This window comes from Panthera onca, chromosome C1, assembly GCF_046562875.1.
Source record: "Panthera onca isolate mPanOnc1 chromosome C1, mPanOnc1 haplotype 2, whole genome shotgun sequence".
NCBI lineage: Eukaryota > Metazoa > Chordata > Mammalia > Carnivora > Felidae > Panthera > Panthera onca.
This window is the reverse complement of record NC_138346.1, coordinates 116,767,836-116,790,872: the sequence shown is the minus strand read 5'-3', so window position 1 is coordinate 116,790,872 and position 23,037 is coordinate 116,767,836. Positions and strand designations below refer to the sequence as shown.

The window sequence follows — 23,037 nt, the reverse complement described above, 5'->3', positions numbered from 1 at the left end:
TTAACCGACTAAGCTACCCAGGCATCCCTGTGTTTTTAATATTTTTAAATCTTAATTTGGCCAAGGTAATACAGCTAGTTAATGTTATAGTTGATTCCTGAATACTTAATGTATCTCTTTTTCACTGCCAGCCCTCACCCCTGCAATATACAAACACTTAATCTAGACCTCAGCACACAGTAGATTCTCACTAGATACTGAAATAAATCAATGGATGATATTTATTAATTTTTTACTTAAATATATGAGTTCTCCTCATATATTATTTGTTTATTTATTTTTTCTTTTCTAGGAGAATGTGGATTATCTGATTCAAGAGCTCCGGAGACCAAAATACAGTATATATTTTATTTGTAAGTATATTATTTCACCTATTCAATCATGTAACTGTATTCTAGATAGTTTTTTCCTGTTAGGTGCTTCATATCATCAATAAGTTAAGTGAATCCATCTCTATATAAGTCTGATTTTTTTAATGTCCTTTCAAAGTATTAAAAGTCTTATGGCTAACATTCTATTTTAGAAAGCTGAGCATGACTTTTTTCATCATTGATTAGGTAAAATTATTTTTTAAGTTTTCCTTTGCCTTTCAAGATTCTTTGCAAGGCAAAAGTTGTTAAGTAGCCAAATTTCACATCCCACCTCTGCAAAAAGAAGAAGAAGAAGAAGAAGAAGAAGAAGAAGAAGAAGAAGAAGAAGAAAGGGTACATTTATTCCCTATTTTGTACTTTTCATGAACTGAGGCACAGAAGCTGAATTACTTGGAGGGAGGATATACTTGAGTGTGTTGGAAGAGCAAAGATTTATTTTACATACCAGATGAAAACATAACACTTCTTGCTACTTTATGTAATGGTTGAAAGAACAAGTTATTCAGTAGATACCTCTTATGTGCATAATTTGTGGGGGGAGTTTGGGGAGGGTACAGTCGTGGAAATAAATTAGGTTTGCAGTTACTATACATTTTATATGATTTTTTATTTTTTTATGTAATACATTCTGCTTTAGAAGTTACATCCATTCTCCTCTAGATGTCATTATTGATCCTTATAGGATTAGTAGGTATAGTTTATCTGGTGCCATTTCCAAAACAAAGACAAAACTTAATTCTCAGTATGTAGGACATTTGAGAAATTTTAAAGCTTGCTTGAAGGCTTTTTAGGGTTTAGATTATACTCTAAGATATACATACTTTCTATGTAACGATATGCAACAATATGCAACAATAAATAATGGTACCAAAAATTAACATTTGTGGGGCACCTGGGTAGGTCAGTCGGTTAAGCATCTGACTTTGGCTCAGATCGCAATCTCACGGGTTCATGGGTTTGAGCCCTGCATCAGGCTCTGTGCTGACAGCTCAGAGCCTGGAGCCTGCTTCAGATTCTGTGTCTCCCTCTCTCTCTGCCCCTTCCCTGCTCATGCTGTGTCTCTCTCTGTCTCAACAATAAATAAACACTAAAAATAAATAAATAAGTAAAATAAAAAATAAATTTAAAAATAAAAATTAAAAAGAAATTAAAAAAAGAGAAACTGCTAAATGTTTTCTAGAGTGACTATAAGCCAGATACTTAGGAAAGTGTAGAAACTTGTACTCAATGACATATATATGTATATGAGAGAGATTCCCTGTATTGCTGAATTTAAGTAGACATCTAATGGAGTCACTCTTGTGCTGTCTCTCAGTTAAAAATTGAGTAGGTCACAAGATGAAAGGCTCCCTTTTCCTCTAAAGAGTTCTTTGATACAGCAGTTAAGACTAATAACCAATAATAAATCTACTGCCTAGTCTCCTCGTTCTTTTTTTATTTTGAGAGAAAGAACACGAGTGAGGGAGGGGCAGAGAGAGGCAGAGAGGGAATCCCAAGCAGTCTCCTCGCTGTCAGCACAGAACCTGATGCAGGGCTTGAACTCACAAACTATGAGATCATGACCTGAGCCGAAACCCAAGAGTCGGATGCTTAACTGATGGAGCCACCCAGCCACCCCTCATCTCATTTTTTTATAATTTCATTTTTGCATTTTTATGTCTACTAAACATCTTGTATGATAGGCTCCTCCCTTCCTTTATTTTAATAAAAACTATTTCTATTATGGAAGTTTTCAACTATATACAGAAGTAGACAATAATATAATAAATTCCAGTGTACCCATCCCCCAGTTTCAAACATTGCTTTGCCACAGCCTGTCTTGTTTTAGCTATGGTGCTGCCACCTACTTCCACACCAATGGTATTTTGAAGGAGATCTAAGACATATGTCATCCCTAAATATTTCAGTATGCATCTCTAAAAGATAAGGACTCATTTTTAAAGATACCATTATTATTCCCAATAATGACAAATGATTCCTGTTTTCAAATACTCATTCATTGTTCAAATTTCAAACTCTCTTATTTTTCCCCCACTGTTTTTGTATTTGAATTAGGATCATAGTAAGATCCACACATATCTATTGGTTGATATGTTGTTTCAGTTTCTTTAATCTTGTTTAGATGTTCTCTCTCTTCCTCTTTCTCTCTCTCTCTCTCTCTCTCTCTCTCTCTCTGTCTCTCTCCCCCCCCTCTTCCCACCCCCCCCCCCGCCCCGGGCAATTTATTATTGAAGAAACTACATTGTTCTGTTAAAGTTTCTGATAGCCTGCATCTTGGTGATTGTATCCCCATGGGGTGGTTTAACAAATTCTTTGCAGTTTAAAATATTCCTCTATCCTCTAGTTTTGTAAATTGGTACCTGGATATAGAGGCTTAATTAGGTTTAGATTTGATTTCTTTTTGGCAAGAATATTTGATAGTGTTGTGTGCTTTCAATGATTATCTCTTACTGTGATATCAGCGGCAGTTGGTGCTCAGTGCCCAGGTCCATCATTGATTCATTAGTGTTTGATAAAAATGATGATGTTTTAATTCTATCATTATCATTTCTTATTTTTTTAGTTGGAATATTTCCATAAAGAGGAATTTCCCCTCGTCTTCTCTCTGGTGGTACAGTTTGTATTTGAGAGAAGAAGACGCACTTCTTTCCATTGTTATTTTCAATATTAAGGACTTGCTTCCTGCTATCCTCCAATGCCTACATAGTGGTCTTTTTTTTTTTTTTAAGTATTATTATGGACTTATGGATTTAAACATATTTGTGCTACTCATTTCAATTTGAAGGTGTTTGACTTTGACATATACCACAATGTATACCAAACTTCACTTAGTCATTAGGCTTTAACTGTCAAGCCCATTTACGTCTAATTGCAGCAGAGGTGATCTCCTTTGAATCAGCCACAACTCATATGTCTGTTTCAGATTTCAGTAATGTGATCAGCAAGAGTGATGTGAAGTCATTAGCTGAAGCTGATGAACAGGAAGTCGTGGCTGAGGTTCAGGTAAACGTATTGGTCCTCTAACACATCTCTTGTTATTGGCCCTTTTTAAAGATTTGCATCTAAAATAAGAAAAGTGCTGTCTCAAGGGAGGCTGTTGATCAGACACAATAAATGTGCATTGCATCAAACTATTCTCATATTTAGAAAGTTTGTAAGAGGTATCAAATTGAGGGAAAACAAAATTAGAGGAATCAGTGCAAATAAGGAGATTGCACTGGAATTGGATCCTACTGCATGGATAAAGAGGGTTTCATAGGGTTGGGGACAGGGTCAGATATATCTTCTGCTAGTTTTATGAACCACATTATAAGAATGTTCATCTACAGGGCTATGTCTGATTGGAAAAGAATAGAAAGTAAAGGATGTGAGTGAGGTTTGTTAAAGTTCTGTTTGTGATTATCTTGCTCTGTCTGGGAGGTAAAAAGCATACTTTTGTCATTAGGTTAAAACTTGGTAACTTCTAAATATTTATTCTGCATGGTATAGAATACGTGGCATTAGAACATACCATGTTACCTTTTACTTAAACGCTTTAGTGTTCTTGGATACATTTATCACAGATGTTTGAATACATTTATCACCTAAGCGAAGAATAGGGCAGCAAATAAATGAGTTTTGGATTTTCAGAAGGATGTGCTAGGTGGTAAAGGAATGAAAAAGAATGACCTATTTTATTTTTATTTTTTTATTTAAAAAAAAATTTTTTTAATGTTTATTTATCTTTGAGAGAGAGAGAAACAGGATGCGAGTGGGTTAGGGGCAGAGACAGAGGGAGACAAAGAATCCGAAGCAAGCTCCAGGCTCCAAGCTGCCAGCACAGAGCCCAATGCGGGTCTCGAACCCACGAGCTGTGAGTTCATGACGTGAGCCAAAGTCGGACACTCAACCGACTCAGCCACCCAGGCGCCCCAAGAATGACCTATTTTAAATCATGTTTTGCCTCATGAGAATACACTGGATTAAAAAAAAAAAAAAGAATACACTGAACAGCAAAGTTCTTTTTCATCTGTGTGTGACATTGTATATCCTATAGCAGTGTCTTAATTTTACTAATTGATAAATGTGCACAGAAGTCTCCAGAAATGTAATATTTATACTTCTACAACTTTGTTTTTTGTTTTTTAAAAGATTTATTTTTATTGCTACTATTTTATAATTATTTTATTCCCCCACATTGCTCCCCCTGCATTTGCTCAAATTTGATTATATCACATAGTATTATATTACATATGAAAATGTTACTTTATCATCAGTTGGAATTTATGAAACGAATGACTGATCTTGTGCTTCGTTTGCAGGAATTTTATGGGGATTACATTGCTGTGAATCCACATTTGTTTTCCCTCAATATTTTGGGTTGCTGCCAGGTATGGAATGAAAGGATAAAAAAATAAGTTTATCAGGTGGGAGTTAATTCAGCAAGTAATTGGACTTGTAAGAAAAAATTCAAATATTTTCTCTGATAATATATTTTTAACAAAAAGGGTCGAAATTGGGATCCAGCCCAGCTATCCAGAACAACTCAAGGACTGACGGCTCTCCTTCTATCTCTGAAGAAGTGTCCCATGATTCGTTATCAGCTTTCATCAGAGTCAGCAAAGAGACTTGCAGAATGTGTTAAGGTATGGCTTTTTCTATCCCCAGTTCCAAAGACCATTCATTTCCTTATCATATTTCAGAAACTATAGGAATAGTTTGTCTATAACCAATGAGGTGATATGTTAGGTTTACTGGCAAAGAGGTAGATATTTGTAATAAAAAACCAAAAGCAACAAATTAGAGCTGAGATTCTTAGGCTTAACTCAAAAAAAATTTGCAAGCTATTTAACCTATTTTGATCCAGTTAAGCCATTGGTAAAATAGAGTTTTAAATACTAACCTCTTAAACAGGACGCTACCAGATGTTGTCAAGCTTTTGAATCCTTTTCTGGAAAGCCTGTGAAGATGCAAAGAACTGTTGTTAAATGTGTATTTTATGTATTAATTTTATGTTTATATCATCTCTGTCTGTAACTAATTGGTTGACCAAATCATCTTTCTCTCTCATCCACAGCAAGTAATAACTAAAGAATATGAACTGTTTGAATTCCGGCGGACTGAGGTTCCTCCATTGCTGCTTATTTTAGATCGTTGCGATGATGCCATCACCCCATTGCTAAACCAGGTGCAGAACCCTTTATTAGCATAATAGAAGTACAATTTCATGTGGTATTCATCAAAATGCCAATGTGGAAATGAACAATGTCATCCATGTATTCTCCTCCTTATTTTCAGCTTTTCTTTTTTTTGCCTTGTATTTCCTATTATTTTGGTATCAACCACAGTCATCTTCGATTCTTTCTTCTGCTTTATCCTTTCTGTCCCTTTCTACCACCACCTTCACCTCTAATCAAGGCAACTTCTAGGTTCTGTAGATTCTACTTTTCCAGTGTCTGTCTGCAATTTCCCATTCATACTGCTGTCACCTTGTCATAAACCCTTAATCTTTTATAAGATTACTGAAATAGTCATCTACTTGATTCCTCACTCTTATTTCTTATTTTCCTTTTTTATAAGAAAACAGATCTACACTTTTATTTATTTACTTTTCAGTAAGTTTAAGTCCTTGAGGATACAGAATCACATGGATTCTGTGTCCAATGGCCTTAGCAGGTAGGTTGCTTTGGAATTGACATGAACCATGCTGCTGTTTCCTTGAATAGGAGCTACGTTTTCCTAGATTACTCTGGTTTTCTTCGTTTCGCCACCAGGAGTCACTGTGTTGTTCTTTTCTTGGTACACATAAGTACATCTCTTGCCTAGATAGAATTCAGTTTCATTCTGAGCATAAACACCTTCAGTTTTAAGAAGAGCTGTATGCTCCCTCTGGTTCTGGAGACCCTGCTTATGGTCAGCAAAAATGGCATTGATAGCCTTCCAGGCATATTTGTCATTTTAGGAATCCTGTTCCCAGCAGGCCTTCACAGGCTCCAAGATTGCTGAAACAGAAGGGGCTTGATTCTCCACTTTTAATTTCTTCCCACTCTAATATATTCCACAGTGTTGTTAAATTACTTTATTTATTTATTTATTTATTTACTTATTTATATGTAGAGAGAGAGCACGTGCGCTAGTGAGCACAAGTGGGGAAGGGGCAGAGGAAGGGAGAGAATCCCAAGCAGGCTTCACACTGCCAGCACGGAGTCCAATGCAGGGCTTGAACCAACAAAACAGTAAGATCATGACCTGAGCCGAAATCAAGAATTGGATGCTTAACCAACCGAGCCACCCAGGCGTCCCTTAAATTATTTTCCTAAAGCACAGTTCTGATCTTTTTACTCTTGACTCAAAAATCTTCATTGCTTCCCATTTGCCTACTGGCTTAAATACAGACTCCTGAACTTGGCGTCTAAGAGCCTTCACAATATAGGCCCAACTTTAACCTACAGCTTAGGACTCTTAACCGACTGAGCCACCCAGGTGCTCCAACTGATAATTTTAATTATAGAGTAAGTGCTAATGGTAGACGCATGCACAGGATGCTGTCTATGGAAGCATAAACATTTTGTTGTACTTAATTTACATACCCCAATGAAACTTGCTTTTTTAAGGATTCATTTGGCAAATATTTTCGGAAATTAAGCACCTTCTTTTATAACCTCTTAAGTTCTTTCTTAATAAATCTATATTGCTTAAGGTGAAATGTATAAATCTTTCTAGCATTTAGATTATAGAGTTAGAGAGTAATTGGCTGGAAAATACTTAGTTTTGTCTAAAGGACCTAGGACTAAAAGTAACCCATTCTCCATAAATGGTGAGAAGGCAAAATTTGGAGTTTCTCCTTTCCATTTTTGCCAAATAAGTTCACATTTTGTAAGAATGGAAACCAATCCTTCTTCACAATTCATGTTAAGGAAAAATAGGAAATAAAATGGATACAGAGGCAAGCTTCTGAATATGTGTGTTTTGATCAACTTACAAGGTTTTTTTCTGATAATATTAGTGTTCCCAGGATAAATATAGCACCACTCAGATCTGCAAGAACACACTTCTCATGCTGCAGAAAACCACAGAAGCGTACAGGAAATGGTACAGCTTGTAACTGCAGTACCAATATAGCCCTATCTGTGAAGCCAAAAATATACTCTTAATTCACAGGCAAAAAGTAGAGCTAATGATAGATCTAATTTGTTTTCTTTCTATCAGGAATATTAATCTCGCTGCCCCTCTTCCAAAAGTGTAAACTCTAATAAAAGTATTTTGACTTTTAGTTTAACCAACTACAGTAAGTCTTAATGCTTAGTATAACACAAAGTATTAATAAAACTTGAACTAAATAAAGAGCCTCTGTGTAAAGAAGACTAGTTGCTAAGAATGTTACCAGTTTTTATTTGTTTTCCTGAACATTTGCTATTTCCATGTTTTACCAGTTACCAATTTTTCTGTCCTACTTCTTCACTTAGTGGACATATCAGGCCATGGTCCATGAACTACTGGGCATAAACAACAATCGGATTGATCTTTCCAGAGTGCCGGGGATCAGTAAAGACTTAAGAGAGGTGGTCCTATCTGCTGAAAACGATGAATTCTATGCTAATGTAGGTTAAAATTTTTTTTCATTGTTTTTCATTATTTTTATGTAAGAAGGCTGGTGTTGACTAATGTAGGTTAAAATTTTTTTTCATTGTTTTTCATTATTTTTATGTAAGAAGGCCGGTGTTGACTTGTTTGAATGAAAACAGGTATGGGATTTCATGGGGAAGGTTGTTGAGGCATCCTGTAGATAAATTGCATCTCAGAAGATTTGGATTCTGACCCTTTAACAGTTTTTTTCCCATAGAAATCACATATTTAGTTTTATACTCTCAGAATTAGAACCCGATTTATTTACTTCCTTCCCTTCTGTAGCCCTTTGTGAGAATAGTAATGGCATTCATCACCCGTGTCCTGGCCAGTGTCCAGATTTGGTCATTATAATGGAATTTTCTTGCCTTTCAATTCTGTCTTTGGGATTCTTTCTCACTTCTTTTATTTTTTATTTATTTATTTATTTTTTCCAATATATGAAATTTATTGTCAAATTGGTTTCCATTTCTCACTTCTTTTAAATGATCTGGAAGTCAGACTCATTGCTGGAACTGTTTCCAACTTCCTTTTTCACAGAATATGTACCTGAACTTTGCTGAGATTGGTAGCAATATAAAGAATCTCATGGAAGACTTTCAGAAGAAGAAACCAAAAGAACAGCAAAAACTAGAATCAATAGCAGACATGAAGGTAAATTGAACATGTTCATGGATGACTAACATGCAAGACTTTGGAACTATTCATGTAAGCAATATTTCTAGAATATTCTCAGTCTGATTTCTGCCTACATTCATTTGTTTGGTTTGAAATAATTTTCTGTACTATTTCTCTTTAGGAAACAGTATAGTGAAAACTTCATAACAAGCCATGTACTTTTTTCCATTCTTCAGTCACATTTGGACTATTTAAAGAGTCAGTGTATTGACATATACCAGTTCTTATCTTCTTAAGCATAAACAAAATACCATGTGATTGGTAGATGCCTTAGTCTGGGCAGAACAATTCCTGCTTATTTTTTCCCTTCTTCATACATGTCTATCCTCAGTCAAATAACAGAACCCCCAATTGATGTCTTTCCCATGGCAGGCCTTTGTTGAGAATTACCCACAGTTTAAGAAGATGTCTGGGACGGTATCAAAGCATGTGACAGTGGTTGGAGAGCTGTCTCGGTTGGTCAGTGAGCGGAATCTGCTGGAGGTTTCAGAAGTTGAGCAGGAACTGGCCTGTCAGAATGACCATTCTAGTGCTCTCCAGGTATCTATTCAGTCCAATTTGATGAGCACCTACTATGTGTAAGGCACTGTGCCAGGCAGAACAAGAGATACGAAGGCAAAAGTAATCCTTCTTCACTAACGTGGAATTTATTGTCTAACAAGGAGTTGAGACAAGAACACAGATTAATTTGATTTTAGATACAAGAGCCATAGGAGAAGAATAATGTGCAGTAGCAGAGGGTTCAGGCAGTTAATGAGTATTTAGGAGGGCATCCTAGGCTACTAGAAAGAATTCTAGACCAAAATCAGAAGATCTGGATTTTGGCCATTTGCCACTTACTGGCTTTGTGACCTGGAGCCGTTGGCTTATTTTCTGAGCCAGTTTCCTCATCTGTAAATGATATTTATCTCACAATGTTGTAAGGAAGATTTAAAGATGCAATATATATTAAAAAGTATTATCTAAGTTTTTTATTATTGAACACTTGCTCTTCAGTCTATAAACATGTGAATGCCTGCTGCGTGTACATAGTGCTATAAGGATCCAGAGGTACGAAGAGGAAAAAGATACCATACTTTTCCTCAAAGAGCTCACATGATAGTAGGGGAGAAAGAAATTTAAACCAGGAATTACCATATGATAAGTGCTGTTATACTAGAGGTATTTACAAAAGGATATGGAAATACAGAGGAAGGACAACTGTTTTCCCTAAGGATGAGGCTTCTTAAAGAAGATGACATTAGATTGGGTCTGGACAAATAAGTAGGAGTGCACCAAACAGAGTAGAAGTGTACCAACCAGAGACAAGAGGGGAAATTCTTAGCAGAGATAATGCAGGCATGGAGATGGCGGGGGGCGAGGGGGGGTGGGTTAAGGGAACAGAGAATAATTCAATGTAGCTAGTGCAAGGTACAAGATGAGTGGTCTTAGATAAGCCAGAAAGACTGGGGCCCAATTATGGCCACTGAAAGGAGATGGGGCTTTAATCTTAAAATGTTGAGAGTTGCCAGAGAATTTTAGAAGAAAAGGGACATAATCAGACCCTGGCCTAAAGAAATTTGCAGCATTGTTGAAGGGACAAAACTAAAACACAAGAAATGCTTAGTGTTTTAAGGTAATATTTAATTAAGTCAAAATTGTGATGCTGACTATAATAAGATTGAGGTTATTGAGAACAGTTCCTTAGAGAAGATGATATTAAGATGGACCATCAAGAATGAACAGAATCTGGAGGAGGATTTCATTCAGGGTTAACAGAAAAGCAAAGATGCAGAAGTATGCAAAAAAGTAATAAGCAGTGTGAGAGTGGGTGTGGAAGAGAAATAGGAGATAAAATTGGATTGGTACACAGGAACCAGTTTATGAAGAAGCCTGTAAGAGGAATTTGCACTTGCTGAGATAAGCAAAGACATCCATTGTGGGGTCATTTGTAGAAAGTCGATATGATGAAAGCAGTATTTTAGGAAATTTAATCTAGTAAGGATGCTTTGGAGGTAAAAAAAAAAAAAAAACAACAACTGAAGTTAGGCTGGTAGACTCATAGTGATAGTACTAAAAATGTACAGTAAGGGCAAATCTGAGAGACAATTCAAAGGGACAAAACAACAATTTAGCGACAGATTGGATATAAGGATAACAAGACAGAACTAATCCAATAATTCCAAGGCTCCTGAGAAATGACAATGTGGTGTCACTGGCAATAAGTCACTTGGGAATGAGAGTCCTTAGGGAGATGGCCATTTCTAAGGCACTCCCATAAGAAGTACATTTCCTTATTTATAGGGCCCTGTATTCTATAACTTAGTCTCTCTCTTTCCCGGCTACAATTCAACTTTATAAAATAAAGCCAGTGTGGTATAATGGAAACAACACAGGCTTTGGAGCCAGACCATCCTGGCTTTTATTCTGTCTCTACATACCAGAGGTTTTTTTTTGAGGAAATTACTTATTTTTCCCAAGCCTCAGGGATAAAGATTTGAAACTTTTAGATTTGTACCAGGATTCAGTGAGATATGCAAAATCCTTCACATATGATAGGTGCTTTGTAAATGTTGTTTCTTCTTCTATAAGCATGTTTTAAACATATGGTACAGCCAGAACAAAGAAATCCATCCACCTGTGGTTGCTTTAGTTATAGCGAAGTCTTTACTGGGATTTATAGTTGTTACTTTTTAGTGTTTATTAAGATTTCCTCTGAAAACACCATCATTTTGAAAATCATAATGATGCTATTTGCTTTATATTTATGGAAAGTACTTCTGTCATCACTTTGAATTTTATCCCTTAAATCTTTTCAAAGAACTTTTAGGCTGGCTTTATTATTTTTTAAATTGTATTAAATTCTAATTCTTAAATAGATAATATAAGTACTTGGTTCACCAAAAGGAGTGTAGTAAAAACTGAGTCAGTTACCAGCCTCACATACACCCTTACAGTTGTTCTGTGGATGCAAGTCTGCATGAGTGAGTGTATCTCTCTCTTTGTTAAATTCAAATGATATCATACTGTACACATAGTTTTGCATTTTACTTTTTCACTTAACCACGTATCTCGGAGACTCATTCTCTTTTTATTTATTTATTAAAAAAAATTTTTTTTTAACGTTTATTTATTTTTGAGACAGAGAGAGACAGAGCATGAACGGGGGAGGGTCAGAGAGAGGGAGACACAGAATCGGAAACAGGTTCCAGGCTCTGAGCTGTCAGCACAGAGCCCGATGCGGGGCTCGAACCCACGGACCGTGAGATCATGACCTGAGCGGAAGTCGGCCGCCCAACCGACTGAGCCACCCAGGCGCCCCTCATTCTCTTTTTAATCACTAAACAGTATTCCTTCATAAAGATGTATCACAATCTATTTAACTTGACCAACTACTTTAAGCAATACTACTAATAATACTTCACAGTTGTTTTGTGGGTCTAATAGAAGTATTCCTATGAAAACTTTTTATTTTTCTCAATAAAATGAATTTTCTTCTCTCATTAAATAAAAACAAAATTTCGTCCTTTAATTAAATTTAAATTTCCTTCTGTTTCTTGGGGCACCTGAGTAGCTCAATTGGTTGAGTGTCCAACTCTTGACTTCAGCTCAGGTCATGATCTTGACTTCATGATCTTGACTTCAGCTAGGGATGGGATTTAGCCCAGTGTTGGATTCCATGCTGAGCATGGAGCCTGCTTAACATTCTCTCTCTCTCTCTCTCTCTCTCTCTCTCTCTCGCTCTCTCTCTTTCTTTCTCTCTTTCTCTCTTTCTCTCTTTCTCTCTTTCTCTCTCTTTCTCTCTCTCTCTCCCCCCTCTCCCCTCTGCCCCTCCCCCCACTCATGCATGCTCTCTCTCAAATAAAAAAAAAATTTAATAAATAAATTTCCTTCTGTTTCTTTATCATTTTATTTTTCTCTTTGAAACAATAGAACCAAACTTAATCACTAGCCAGTTTTAGTATCTTTATTTGTATCTCTCTACTATATGGAAAGCAGTTGGACAAGGTTACTGTAATTCCTTGCCTGAAATCTTATTTCTTGTTCACTTTAAGAGATAAAAATAGATACTTTAAAATATGAATTCCATTTGTGGTCCACTTTATATCTTAGAAAGTTATCCTTTGAAGGTTTTCTTGCCCATGTTGTTAGGGTTTTACAGTGAGCAATTGATTTGGACTCCTCCACCATAAAAGATTTCTTTGGCAACATGATTTAAATAGTCTATGAAGGGAGCTTTTGTTTGGTAATGAGTAGATGCCAGGGGCCTGACCCCGAGATGGGTTATAGCATTCCTTGGCTTGACCTTAGACGATAATACATCATGAAGCAATGAATTGAGGTTTTTGAGTAGAATGGGGTTTGCTTTATTGAATAGTAACTATATCATAGTGAAGGGAAAAAATTCATATATTACTAAAAATTAATCTATAAATTGCTTCCACTTCTAACCAGTTATCCTACAGGCTACCAAAAATTTGATTTACAAGAATTTTCACTGGAACCAAACTGTAATGTACATCATTGAAACATATCCATAGCCTCAGTAAAGACTCATTTGATTAGTGAGGAAGATTTATTTTCATGCCATGAAGAGAAACATCTTCAGAAAGTAAGCAGTCCCCCAACTCCATGTCTCATATCATAGCTTTCATTTAGAAGGAGGAACTAGTCAGGGCACCTGGATGGCTCAATTGGTTGGGCGACCAACTTCGGCTTGGGTCATGCTCTTGCAGTTTGTGAGATCAAGACCCACGTCGGGCTCTGTGCTGACAGCTCAGAGCCTGGTACCTACTTCGAATTCTATGTCTTCCCCTCTCTCTACCCCTCCCCTGCTTGTGCTCTGTGTCTCTCTATCTCTCCATAATAAATAAACATTAAAAAAATTTTTTAAAAAGGAGGAACTATTTTATATCCTTCTTTCCTGACCTTGGGTAAGAGATCTCAAATCATCCTATTACTGGTATAAAGACTCGATAAATGCTTGTTAGAAATATGAAGAGGACAGTTCTGTTTGAAGCAGTATAGAGTAGTGGCTAAGAGCTTAGGACTTTGATGGCTTGGGTTTGAAAATGATAACCACTCTAAGGCTTAGTCTTTTTGCCTGTAAACTGAGGAAAAAATCATAGTGCTTACCTTAAAGATTTTTCTGAGGGTTCAGTGAGCTAGTACATATAAAGCACTTAATATTGTACCTGGTACTTACAACATTTAGTAAGTAGTAACTGTCATGATTATCAGTATTATTATCTGATGACACATTCTATTTTCTTTGTGGTATCCAGGACATGTTTTCTAGTCTACTCATCACCTCAGATCTCTCCCTGATTGCAGAAGGGTTTTTCTGCTTCTCATTAAAATCATAACAAAATTGTTTGGGACACCTTGAGGTGACAATTTTACTTTCACCAATTAAGAATAAAAATGATCTTTTTCTGTCTAAACCAACATTTAGCCAGTGTTTCAGAAACAGTGTGGAACAGCAAAAGCTAATTTTTATATTGACTAGATATTAAGAAAAAGAATACTGACTCAGATGTATTACCAATCACTGGAATTGGGTCCTGCCTACTTTCTATCATTTTTCCTGGATAAGTTCTTTATAGTCCCACAACACTGTTCTCTCAAACAGATTAGACTCATTTTTTTTTTTTTATCATATCAGCATGTTGAAGGCTTCTGCCAATTTCATCTTGCCATTCTAATCTGCTGGCTTATAATGGTATTCATTGACAATTTTACTACAGTTTTGTAATTTTATAGTTACTTGAGTATCTCAGATTTGCTGAAAAGTATAGATATTGAGTAGATTTAAGATGAAAAGAGAGATAACAAGGTAGAGTTCTTACTCTTTTGGTTAAATTGAAGCAGAAATTAAGGACTATTTTTAGTTGTTGACTTCACCTGTGATTTGTACAGTGGTTTAACATGTAGCTATGTCATTATAAAAAACTTTTCTCGTTGTGTTATGTCATCCTAGTTTTGGTGGAAGAAAATGGAAAAGTAGCCCCAAACAATGGGAAGGATCTTTAAATATCAGAAAAGAAGAATTGTTTTTTAATTGATTTTTTTGAGTGAACATTAGCTACTTTTTGAAACTTGACCTTCAGAGATAGTGCTTTTGCTTTTCTTTTCCTATTCCTTCATTAAGCCTGTATGAATGTTAGAATTCAGTGAATTTTATGTTTGAATCCTGTCTTCTTAAGGGGACAATAGTTTTCTGTTTCTCTTGTTACTCGGCCATTGTTATTATGTGATGTATACTTTTCTCTCTTGAAAGTCTCAAGACTTATGGAAAATTTAATAAGAAAAGAGAAACCAGAAGTTCATTATGTAATTCACTCGTATTTCCAACATATAAATACCACCATGTAGCAGATAACCTTCTATGTAATTAGAAGTCTCTCAGAATGTTTTCTCCTCTTCTCTGGTTAGTACCCTGGAATCTCAGTATAGTGTATGCCACTGTCAGTCAAGTTGATGAGTCAAGTAGCCATGAGTGAAATAGTTCAAAATTAAGTCAAAGGGTGACCTTGGATCCAGGCAGACAAAAAGGGCCTGCTTCTTCAAGGACTTACACAGCTGAAAGAGAGGAAAGAGCTTGTACCTACAGGTTTCTTCTCATGAGGAAATAGATAAGTCTCGCTGGAACACTGACCTGAGTCATGGGTTGCATCCTAAGGGCTCAAAAGTAAACAAAGTCTACTCAAGTCATCCTGCATCAGATTCTGGCCCATGTCCTCAAGGGAGAACTAAGAGTCAAGCCAGGAACTCTAAATGCCAGCACCAGATCTCAGGGAAGAGAAGTGGATTCTTTAATGGGAAAGAGCCAAGAGTCAGGATGCAAGTGAAAGTAATTAGAAAGGGAGCAAGTGGGAAGGGTACAGGCTGATTGCTGCAGTCTCTGTTCCATACCAGTTCTGTGGTTTTATAGTTACTTGAGTATCTCAGATTTGCTGAAGGGTATATAAATTAAGAAGATTTAAGGTAAAAAGACAGTGACTGCAAGGGCACAGAGTGAAACATTGGCCTATGAGAAATGTGACAACAGAGATCGCAGATGGATGTTTTAAGCTTATGCTAAGTTGATTGAGATACATATGAAATTGGCTATTCTTGCTTGATGGTAATTGGTACTCTGAAATGTCTTCATAGTATGGTAGAAACTAGTGGCAAATTTGAACAGATACTCTAAGTAGTCTGTATTCTGTGACAGCTCTGGAAAGGGTACCACAAAAGAAAAAAAAAAAAGCAAGGAAATTCTTATGGCTGCAGGGTTTAAGTCTACAGAAGAGAAATTTCTTCCCTTTTGATCCCTTGAAGATGATGCTAGTGAAATCTTCACACAGAAAAGCAACAATAGGGATCCTCCCCAGAGAACATTCTACTTGGGAGACACCTGGGAGATCCCCCGTGTCATCACAGTCCCTCTTTGGTGTGAACAGAAGAGTTCTTAAACATTAGACCTGGTTGTTGTGAAGTATTAAAAAGATAAGGTATGTGAAAGCATCTCATAAGTTGTAAAGTTCCATTTGGATGTTGCTATGTCCTCAGAACCCAGTGCCCATCAAGGCTTTTGCCAGATTTTCAACCCAACCCATTTCTTTCTCTGATTTCCTTATTCCCATTAAGAGCATCTCCTCTTTTAGTCTCTCAGACTAATTCCAACACTCACTGATTGTTTAAGGCCTTTGGCAAATGTCACCTCCTTCATGAAGTCTTTCTTGATTTCTCAGCAAGCAGATGTACTTTTCGTCACTTTGTGTCCCCTTCCCCCCCCCATTGCGCTGATTCTCAGTTTCTGTTTCTTGTTTTGCTTTGTATATATGTTTCTGTATTATAACAGAAAAACCTCCCACTGTGCAAAATCATGTACTAAAAATAAACCAGTTGGGGCACCTGAGCGGCTCAGTCAGTTAAGTGTCCAACACTTGATTTTGGTTCAGATCATGATCTCACAGTTCACGGGATCAAGCCCCACATCAGGCTCTGCACTGCTAGCACAGAACCTGCTTCGGATTCCCTCTCTCCTCTCACTCTGTCCCTCCCCTACTCACACTTTCTCTCTCTCTCTCTCTCAAAAATAAACTTAAAAAAATAAAAATAACCAAGTGTTCTGGGAAAATAGAGTTATAAGCAGGTCACTTAAAAATCTGCATAACTAAAAAAATCTATATAACTTTGTAATCAAAGCCCTAATAAAAACAATAACAATCCTAATAAAAATATTAGCACAATTAAATCTCCACAGGCATTTGCACCTATAAATACACTCAGCCCATCCTTTGTAGCTTTCCTTATTCCTGGGGTTCATGATTTAGTCTTCACGATGTAAGGTTACAAAAACTTTTGTTTCTCATACAAACTAGTTTAACCAAAATTAAAAATATAATATGAGGATATCTGTCAGTTTGGGGCTGTTGTTTTGTTTGCTTTTTAACTCAGAGAAATATCTTTGCATCCTTTTCATTTGCGCTTGCCCTTTCCCCAGATAGCTTAATACAGTGGAATGTACAGCAGTCTTAAAGCTACAAACCAGCTACTTCTTGCAGAAAACACTTGTGTAGGATTTACATCCTTTTCTTAACATAGTGTCTTTAAAGAGGAAACTTGTCCCTATTCCCTTCTTAATATTAAAACACTCAAAAAACTACCCATAAAGCAATATGCCTTCTGTGTTAAACTGACACTATTCCCATATTTTAATGATCTCATAGAGTTAAGGTGCTTTCAAGAAAATGCTCCGTAGCAGAATAGGCTATAAGTGTTTCATTCCCCTCCACCTCCTTGTCTGAACTCACTGAGGACAGAAACTGGGTCTAGCTCATCTCTGTATCCCCTCCAGTGCCTGGCATAGTGCCTCATGCTTAGAGGGAGATCACAAAGTATTTATCGGCCTGGATTAACTTATTCTGCTGCATAATAAATATAAATAGATACTATAGGGAAGTCCCTTAATGTGAGCATCAGCAAAACCTAAATGACTTTGTCGAGCTCCCTTTGCTGTCAATACCTGCCCTCTTAAAATCTTAAGTGTTCCGTTTAAAGATCCCATGCTCTACATACTTGTATATCTGAAAGCCATGTTGAGACATAGCGTTCATCTGATGCTTCTTGGAGATTAAGCCCAGTCCCCCTACTCATCTCCATGTCACTGGTCAATCACTAACACTAGGCCATACTTGTTCAAGTCACCGGGTCAGTTCCTTTGTGAGCTGTATTGACTGAAACGGTACAAGTAATGTGTGTTCCTTGTTTCAGCAAGGAAACTGCAACCCTTCCTACCTGAGACCACAGACCAACTCATCAAAGGAAAGAAAGGAAGAACCATTCATTGTTCAATTCACTATTGTCCTAAAGCAATTACAGTGGGAATTTTTTTCTTATTTGCTTCATATCTTAGGCAAAGGCATTTAATTTTCTGTAGTTGAAACAATGGCCGAACCTAGACCTGTACATTGCCATAGTGGTACTCTTAGTCATAAACTCAGATGCATCACTGCCATTCAATAGTTATTAGATCTAAGATATTATACCTGACTCAAGTGAAGGGGAGATAAATGTCAGCTCTCTCTTTTTTCAGAATGTAAAGAGGCTTCTGCAGAACCCCAAAGTGACAGAGTTTGACGCTGCCCGCCTAGTGATGCTTTATGCTCTACATTATGAGCGACACAGCAGCAACAGCCTGCCAGGACTAATGATGGACCTCAGGAATAAAGGTGTTTCAGAGAAGTATCGAAAGGTAACCAAATCTGTATGTTAATCCCACCAAATAGGTAGTAACATTCTTAGCTCTGACAGAGGAGAATTATAACGTTTTACTTAACAAAAATGTATAATTCTGTCCTCTCATGTCCTCATTTCCTTAATAAAGGTATTTTCTTATGAAATGGGTCTCCTTATCCCCAAGCAGTAAGAGATAGTTTCTCTTTTTTCTCCTTATAGCTTGTGTCTGCAATAGTTGAATATGGCGGTAAACGGGTCAGAGGAAGTGACCTCTTCAGCCCCAAAGACGCTGTGGCTATTACCAAACAGTTCCTCAAAGGATTGAAGGTATGGCATGTCCTCTGGGCTTTCCTAAAGGAGAAACCATTGAAGCCCCTACAGCTGAGAGCGAATAAATACAATCTTCAAAGCAACTTCAGGATTGTTGCTGACTTAGTACTGTGTCAATTTAATGAAATTAAAGCAGACATCCTCCTGAAAGCCTTTTCTTCAAATACTTTCTATATTGGAGCAGCATCAGCATTGGACCAAACAGCCAAATAGGGAATAACGAAATATTTCTAGGAAATACCCAAGAGTAAAAAGACAGACAGTTCTGTTAGTCATGGCCATTTTACTCCATTTGTTTATAATTCAAGGTTTGTTTGGTATTTTTTCTTTGCAGGAAGTTAAAGATAAAGGAAACAATTGTAGATCTTTTAAAAATACTAAACCATTTTCTTAAGATGGTAACAAATTAGTTTTAATCTGCAAGCCTTTCTTAGATTTCCTGAAATGTTTCCATTTTCCTGAGTGTTTCTAGATTCCTTTCCTACATGTGTTTTCCTTTTATTTGCTCTACCTGTCATGTAACATTTTCACAAAAGGATGAGAATCACTGAAGAGATGATAAAGGATTTAAGTCATTCCATTTTTTAAATTCTTCTTTAATAGCTAGGTTTAAATTACAGTATTTTTATGAGATTGGAACATTTCTGATTGATGAAAAGAAATTTTTTAATGATTTAACCATAGCATTCTTCTAAAATTCCTATTTGAATCTATCCCATGAAAAACCTATTGAATGCATGTCCTTTTCTGATGAGTATCATTAACTCTTATATTACACATTTCCCAAAAATGATATAAGAACCATCTTTCCCTGTCTTAGGGAGTAGAAAATGTGTATACTCAACATCAACCTTTCCTACATGAGACCCTGGACCATCTCATCAAAGGAAAGCTTAAGGAAAACCTGTACCCTTATCTAGGCCCCAACACACTCAGAGACAGGTAAGACAACGAAGATATTCATAATAAAAACCATAAACACTAAGAAAATAGGAAATGTAGAGTGATGTAAGAGACTACAATTAAGATTATATTGTGCCACTCCTCCTCCCTTGTTGTTTCAGTTCTGAGATTCATTTTGGTTTTATGTGTGTCCAAGTTAGCTATAAATTCACTTGCTAGGCCTGAAACATTATTTCTTTCGGAACAAAGAAACAGGTGTTTTAGAGTACCCCAAATACTTGTATTCTGTCCTTTCATATCAGATGACTTCACTTAAGCCATTTAAGGTTCAGTTCCATGGCATTTCACATTTGGACTTTCAAACATTAAAGCCAAAAATAGATTTGCGACTTGATTGCCATCCAGAGCAGGTTGTTACTATTTTGGGGGAGGACTGGACTTTGCCACATGTGGCCAGCATACAAACAGATCTAATTAGCAAAGGCCATTTGTTACATAGAAGAAAAGGATGGCTTGCTTTGGGGGTATTAACTGAAGGAAGCAGTTTTAATCCAGTGGTTTGTTAGCTTTAATAAAAACAAAACTCCAGAACAACTTACTTAGACCAACCTGAAATTTGAAATATACACAAAGTCTACGTTGTTAGAAATTTTATTCTTGTATATTTTTTCTATTGGAGCTTCATGTTATAAAGAACCTGATATATGTAATGGAACCCTATTGGATAGATTGATGTGAGAATTGTTACTATTGATAGAATTCTTCTGTTATTTTAGCTAATCATAATCTAAGAGTCTTGGAAGACTCTTTTAGTGTTTTATAAATACAATAAACTTCTGAAAGGAGAAGAATGTTTTGAGGTACATAGATAACTCTTTTATATGATAAAATGTATTCTTTTTCCATTTTGTTCCTTTAAAATAAAAACTGTAATTTGGTAACAACAGAAAAAAAATCTTTTTAAAAAAATCCAAGGTTGAGAGGCAGAATATCTGGGCCTAAATTCAAACAGTACATTCATTCAGATAAAATGTTTAAGGACCTTGACATCAAGATGTAGAACTGTCAGCTAAGTGGAAAGAATGAAAACCAGCCTAAAGCTATTCACCTATCTTAGAGGCTTCTGAAAAACAGTATAACTCTGGTGCCTGGGTGGCTCAGTTGGTTAAGCATCCGACCCTAGACTTCGGCTTGGGCCATGATTTCGTGGTTCCTGGTATCGAGCCCTTCGTTGGGCTCTATGCTGACAGTGCAGAGCCTGCTTGAGATTCTGTCTGCCCCTCCCTCCCATGCATGCATGCTCGCTCTTGCTCTGTCTCTTTCTCAAAATAAATAAACATTTTTTTATATAAAATTAAAAATAGAATTTAAGATTCTCTCTCTCCCTCTCCCTTCCCCCACTCATGTGCACTCTCACTCTCTCAAAAAAGAAAAACAGTATAACTCTATTAAATAGCTTTCTAATTAATATGATAAAAGTAAAAATACTACTTTTTTAACGAATTTCATATAAGAATTATCAAACAGGAGCGCCTGGGTGCTCAGTCAGTAAAGCCTCTGACCTCGGCTCAGGCCATGATCTCATGGTTCATGAGTTTGAGCCCTGCATCGGTCTCTGTGCTGACAGCTCAGAGCCTGGAGCTTGCTTCAGATTTTCTGTCTCCCTCTCTCTCTGCCCCTCCCCTGCTCAGGCTCTATCTCTCTCTCTTTCTCTCAAAAGTAAATAAATGTTTTAAAAAATTAAAAAAGAAAAAGAATTATCAAACAAGCAATTAGCTACTTATTGTTAAAGGGACACCATATACCACCAGAACAGTATATTGTGTATGATTAGTTCATAACAGCAAACCTTTCTAATTTGGGTGATTCACTTCCAAACAAAGCTCAGAATGATGTTCTGCCAACAAAATGCACATTTCTGAGTTGTCAGCCTCTGTTAGCATTTGTCACTATTACCTAAATACAAATACAGTTAATAATTCAATTGCTCCATCCTTTTATGTAACAAATATTTATTGAGTGCCTTCGATATGTCAAAAACTGTTGTAAATGCTGGGGAAATAGAAGTGACAGGAAAGACAAGTTACCTGCCCTTAAGGAACTTACATGCTAGAGACAGTAAACAAAGAATATAATTTGAATGAGACAAGTGCTACGGAAATAAATAGGGTAATAAACTACAAAGTAACTTGTAGAGGTGAGGAGGGCTGCTTTAGATGGAGAGAACCTCTCTGAGGCAATGATATTAAGATTAGCTTTGAATTATAAGACAGAGCTAATCACAAAATGATTAGGAGAAAAAGCATCCCAAGCAGAGGGAATGTCAGAGCAAAGGCCTCGAAGAGAGAACTTGGCAAGTTGATGGAACAGAATGAAGCCCAGTATGGTTGGAGCAAAGCGAGGAAGGGGGAAAAAAGTGGAAAAAATAAGTGGGGGCTGCATGACATAGGGTCTTATAGGCCCTGGTTAAGAGGGGTTTTAAATTTTAAATGTCATAGGGAACTGTTGAAGAGCTTAGCATGTAAGTGACATGAACTGAATTAGTTATTAAAGATCACCTTGTATGAGAATGGATTTTTTTTTTTTTTTTTTTTTTGAGAACAGGTTTTTAAAGGCAAAAACAGAAGCAGGGAGACTACTTAGGAGTCAGTTTTAATAGTCGATGTAAGGAGTGAAAGAGGTTTGGATAGGAGGCTGGGAGAGAAACTCAATGGACTTACTTAATGGAGTAGATTGATGGGACAAGGTAAAAGAGAAGTCAAGAATAACTCTCAGGTTTTGGGGGGAATCAAGTTGTTAAGTTGCAGATGCCTATTAGATAACCAAGATGAAATGTTAGATACCAAATTGGGAGTCAACAGGGTTTTGGTAATATTTAAAGCTACAGGATATAAGATATATAAGATCACTTAGGGAGAGAACATAGAAAGAGAAAAGAAGAGAGTCCAGGACTGAGCATTGAGTGGAAGACGTGGAGCCAGAAATAGACACTGAGGAGGAGACAAAAAGGTAGAAGGAAAACCAGGAGAGCATGGTGTCATAAAGACCAAGAAGTAAGTGGTAACCCAAGTCTAGTCTTCTGAAGAGGTAAAGCTGAAAACAGTGAAGAATCCATCAGATTTGGCAACATGAAGAAGGTCTTTGGGGACCTATTCCCCAGTTTCAGTGAGCTTGGAAACCTAATTAGTGAGGGTTACGGGATATAAGGTAAAATAGAGATAACAAATGTATATAACACTTTTAAAAATTTTTTTCATGAAGGTGTCAGAGAAATGTAGATGGTAGCTAGGAGAGAGTGTGGGCTCAAGGGTAAGAGAGCTAGAGCATTCCTAATGAGATTAGAATCTGATAAGAATTATTCTAAAGAGGCACGCCTGGGTGGCTCAGTCAGTGAAGCGGCCGACTTTGGTTCAGGTCATGATCTCATGGTCCGTGAGTTTGAGCC

General features: G+C 36.7%; 1 protein-coding gene across 4 annotated transcripts in view; it reads left to right on the top strand.

Moving 5' to 3' along the window:
- Positions 1 to 23,037, top strand: part of VPS45 (vacuolar protein sorting 45 homolog) — a 65,160-nt gene that overhangs the window by 3,613 nt on the left and 38,510 nt on the right. For all 4 annotated transcript variants that reach the window (XM_060622511.2, XM_060622512.2, XM_078451474.2 and 1 more), the window contains exons 3-13: positions 293 to 353; positions 3,295 to 3,374; positions 4,673 to 4,741; positions 4,859 to 4,996; positions 5,428 to 5,538; positions 7,817 to 7,951; positions 8,517 to 8,630; positions 9,027 to 9,194; positions 18,217 to 18,375; positions 18,579 to 18,686; positions 19,510 to 19,631. In XM_060622511.2, the coding sequence (XP_060478494.1) occupies positions 293 to 353; positions 3,295 to 3,374; positions 4,673 to 4,741; positions 4,859 to 4,996; positions 5,428 to 5,538; positions 7,817 to 7,951; positions 8,517 to 8,630; positions 9,027 to 9,194; positions 18,217 to 18,375; positions 18,579 to 18,686; positions 19,510 to 19,631 (1,265 nt within the window). The remainder of the gene's footprint in view (positions 1 to 292; positions 354 to 3,294; positions 3,375 to 4,672; positions 4,742 to 4,858; positions 4,997 to 5,427; positions 5,539 to 7,816; positions 7,952 to 8,516; positions 8,631 to 9,026; positions 9,195 to 18,216; positions 18,376 to 18,578; positions 18,687 to 19,509; positions 19,632 to 23,037) is intronic.